General features: G+C 42.1%; 1 protein-coding gene across 1 annotated transcript in view; it reads left to right on the top strand.

Annotated features, from left to right (window-relative positions):
- The window catches only part of LOC119591259 (phosphatidylinositide phosphatase SAC2-like), a gene marked incomplete in the record, with an annotated part of 33731 nt that overhangs the window by 31242 nt on the left and 1829 nt on the right, over positions 1-660 (top strand). Inside the window, 2 exon segments of the mRNA XM_037939974.1 lie at positions 28-182; positions 370-549. Coding sequence (XP_037795902.1) covers positions 28-182; positions 370-549 — 335 coding nt within the window.

Raw genomic sequence — 660 nt, 5'->3', positions numbered from 1 at the left:
TGTCCTGACTTTCTCTCTGCGTTTCAGCCAAGGTATGTTCAAACAGTCGCGACCCCATCAATGTGTCCGTTTCAACTACCTGGTGGATGGTCAGAGTGGGTACTTGCACACTTTCCGCTCCATGAACATCCGTTTCTTCAACAACATGGCCATTACTATCAAATCTGAGGAGGAAATGATTGGTAAGTTGATTTAGGAAGTAGGAAGAAATTTTGCTTAAAACATTGTTGTAGGAGATTTTTAGAATTTGCTTTTTACTGGATGGAACGCCGGTACATGCTGTTTCTTCCAGTGCCTTGTAGTGTCTGTTTCTTAGTTTTTTTTAAGCAGCTGGAACTATTGGCCATCTGATCCTATTTTTGTTTTCAGAATCTGTCAAAGCCATTGGGGAAACATTTGAGGTGGCGGTGCAAATGATTGGCTGTGAGGTTCAGCTAATCACCGGAAAGATGGAGAAGAAGAGGAGTCGAGGGCGCAACCAGCTGGCCAATCTCCTTAATCCCATTGCATCACTCACTAAGACGTCTCCAGACACTCTCAAGACAGCAGGTTATGATCGGATTAAATGATGTTTAAGGCTTTTGGAATTTGTGTAGAAACAGTTGGGGGTTGTGAGAATTTTATTGCTAGAAGTATATTCCAAACCAGATTTTGATATGA

The sequence above is a fragment of the Penaeus monodon genome, chromosome 28 (genome assembly GCF_015228065.2).
Source record: "Penaeus monodon isolate SGIC_2016 chromosome 28, NSTDA_Pmon_1, whole genome shotgun sequence".
In the NCBI taxonomy this organism is placed as follows: domain Eukaryota; kingdom Metazoa; phylum Arthropoda; class Malacostraca; order Decapoda; family Penaeidae; genus Penaeus; species Penaeus monodon.
Note: the sequence above shows the minus strand (reverse complement) of the source record. Positions and strands in the feature narration are given on the sequence as shown.